General features: G+C 34.9%; 1 protein-coding gene across 1 annotated transcript; it reads right to left on the reverse strand.

The window, feature by feature from the left end:
• Positions 1–986: 986 nt before the first annotated feature.
• On the reverse strand, positions 987–1,904 carry LOC130242340 (olfactory receptor 51L1-like). The gene has a single exon (XM_056474419.1). It carries the CDS (start codon positions 1,902–1,904, stop codon positions 987–989), a length of 918 nt encoding a protein of 305 aa, XP_056330394.1.
• Between the last annotated feature and the right edge of the window lie 790 nt (positions 1,905–2,694).

Genomic DNA, 2,694 nt, shown 5'->3' on the forward strand with positions numbered 1-2,694 from the left:
ATAAATTGGGCTGACACACTGGACACAGGACAATTATTTAGCGTTTCTTCCCTGCAATTAGCCATGCCCGGCTTGCCACAGCTAAGACAAGTCTCCAACCAATGCATTCTCCCTAAATGCCTGCACCAGTTAATTAAATTGTACTGCTAGTTTTCTTATACACTATTGTAGCTTGTTAATTATACTAGTATTACTCCTAAGGTCTCTTTTGTGTTGTGCTGTTTTTTCTCTCTCACCACCAGTAAGCCAGTAATGCCCTGAACCATCCAGCCTTGCTGACCATCATAAAAGATGCCCTCCTGCCTGAACATGCCAGCAACTCACAGCACCTCATTACCATATGTATATATATAAACTGCTTGTCAATACATGACAAGCTGAAAACCATCAGCATGGAAGCAAAGTCAGCAAAGCATTTTTATTGGTAAGAGTTTATTCAAATGATCTGGTTCTTTTTAGAGTTTTAGACACTAACATCACGGATATAGGAAACTGTCAGGTTTTACAATATTGTGTGTATAGTTAATATAACAACGAGCTACATTAAATGAGGGGATGCAATTCCAATCTAGATTTGTCTACACCAAAAGCCACTAGTCTGTGAGTTTTATTATAATTAAAGTAACAATAATAATAATAATAATAATAATAATATAAATCAAGTGTCACACTTTATTTTAAGGTAAAATTATCGCTATTAACAATAAACTTAATAAACTACACATTTTCTGCTTATTAATAGTAAGGTAATAGGAAAGCAGAATTTGGGTTTAGTTATTGGGTAGAATTTGCGATGTAGTATAAGATCATACTTTATAAGTACTAATAAACAGTCACTGTCTTAATAATAAGCAGGTAATAAGCCAGTAGTTACATGTAAGTAATATGACAATGCAGTAATATAAGTAATGTCACACGAAAGACATAACTTTAATGAGAGTGCGCAACATGTACTGCATCTGAAAGCAAATGAAAAACAAAAATTACTATTTCAATGTCTTTATAAGGCTGATCATTTTTTTGCGGATATCAGGCAGGTTAAATGCATAAACTAGGGGATTGAGTATGGGTGGTACAATGAGAAACTCAAGTGAAAGGAAAACTGACAGACCTATAGGAATTTGCAAATTCACAACCCGACTCAAAGTGACGTCACATGTTACAGCAATTGTGAAATTCAAAAGGACCACTATGTGTGGAATACAAGTTTGAAAAGCTTTGCCTTTAAACTGTGCCGAGCTTTTCTGACAAATGACTAGAATTTTTACATAGGATAATAGTATTAAACCTAAAGGGATGATGGTAGTTATTATTAATAAAAACAAGCCAAAAGCATTATTGATTATAATGTTGTCACAAGAAAGCTTGACTACTTCATAGCTATGGCAGTATACCTTAAATAGTTTGTTACCACACATTTTCAGTTTGGTAGTTAAAAGTGCAGCAACACCAATCAAAATCATTGGAAAAGTCAGGTGTATAACTATTAAACAAGCAAGAAACCTTAGTGTAACTATGCTGTGGTAATGTAAAGGTTTACAAATTGCAGCAAATCTGTCAAACGCCATTATCATCAATATTGAGAACTCATTTGCTATATATGTGAAAATGACAAAAGACTGGGAGAAGCATGCTTCACGGGAGATTGAGTGTGTTTCAGACAGCAAGTCTGTCAGAACTCTTGGGAAAAAGCCAGCTGTACCAAATAGAGAGTTGATAGACAAGCATGAAAGTAGAATGTACATAGGCTGGTGTAATGTCCTTTCCAGAAGTACCGCAAGCATAATAAGGACATTAAATAATATTATAGAAATGTACAGAATAAAACCCAAACTGAAGAGAGCATATCTTATGTACCCAAGATTTTCAAACAGCATGAAGTTAAAACCGGTATAATTTTCCATTTTGCTTTAGGAACCAAGGTTTTCCATCAGTGACCTGAAGAAGAAAGTACAGAAAAATATGCAATTAACTACAGTGTTACAACTACCTGATAACAATGAGGTTACATTTGTTAAAATCAATGAACAATTTACACCATACAATCATTTTGGAGACATCTCTGAATACATTTCTACACAAAATAACATTAGTTGATGGCTTGTTCCCAAACTGAATATTACATCAACAGGCAACCTAACATTAATTTTCCACCTTACACAAATGAAAACACTTTTTTAAATACCATTTGTGATACATCTTGACATGACCATTGCTTCGAAATGTGAGTGAAAAGGGGTTTAGAAGAACTGTGAGTCTGCAGAACTCTAGAGTTTTTATAGGGTTATCACATTTCTCAGGAGCCTTTGGTCTTTTGCATAAAAACACAGGCACCAGTTAGATTTGACTTGAATTATAATATATTACATATTAAATGACATTACATGTTGCACCTCACAAGTCCTCCCTCTGTCAGAATTTTGAAAGAAATTAATAGTAATTTTTGGAGAAATGTTTAAAATAATTTACAGAATCTATCAGCGGGTTAAAAAATCTGTTTAAATACTCATGATGGTCAGTCAGTCAGTCTTTATTCATTTCCCGAAGGCAATTTGGTTGCAGCATACAAGCATATCACACATAATACACAAATGCTGATTTGATTCAGACAGGGCTGGCGCGTCCATAGAGGTGACCTGGGCGGCAGAATAGGTCCTCACTTTCATCCGCGAACCCGCCACTTTTTGCTCCGGC

The sequence above is a fragment of the Danio aesculapii genome, chromosome 15 (assembly GCF_903798145.1).
Source record: "Danio aesculapii chromosome 15, fDanAes4.1, whole genome shotgun sequence".
In the NCBI taxonomy this organism is placed as follows: Eukaryota; Metazoa; Chordata; class Actinopteri; order Cypriniformes; family Danionidae; genus Danio; species Danio aesculapii.

Bases quoted from the DNA above. Each gene is read 5' to 3' on its own strand.
- LOC130242340 (XM_056474419.1), bottom strand. From the start codon at position 1,904: ATGGAAAATTATACCGGTTTTAACTTCATGCTGTTTGAAAATCTTGGG.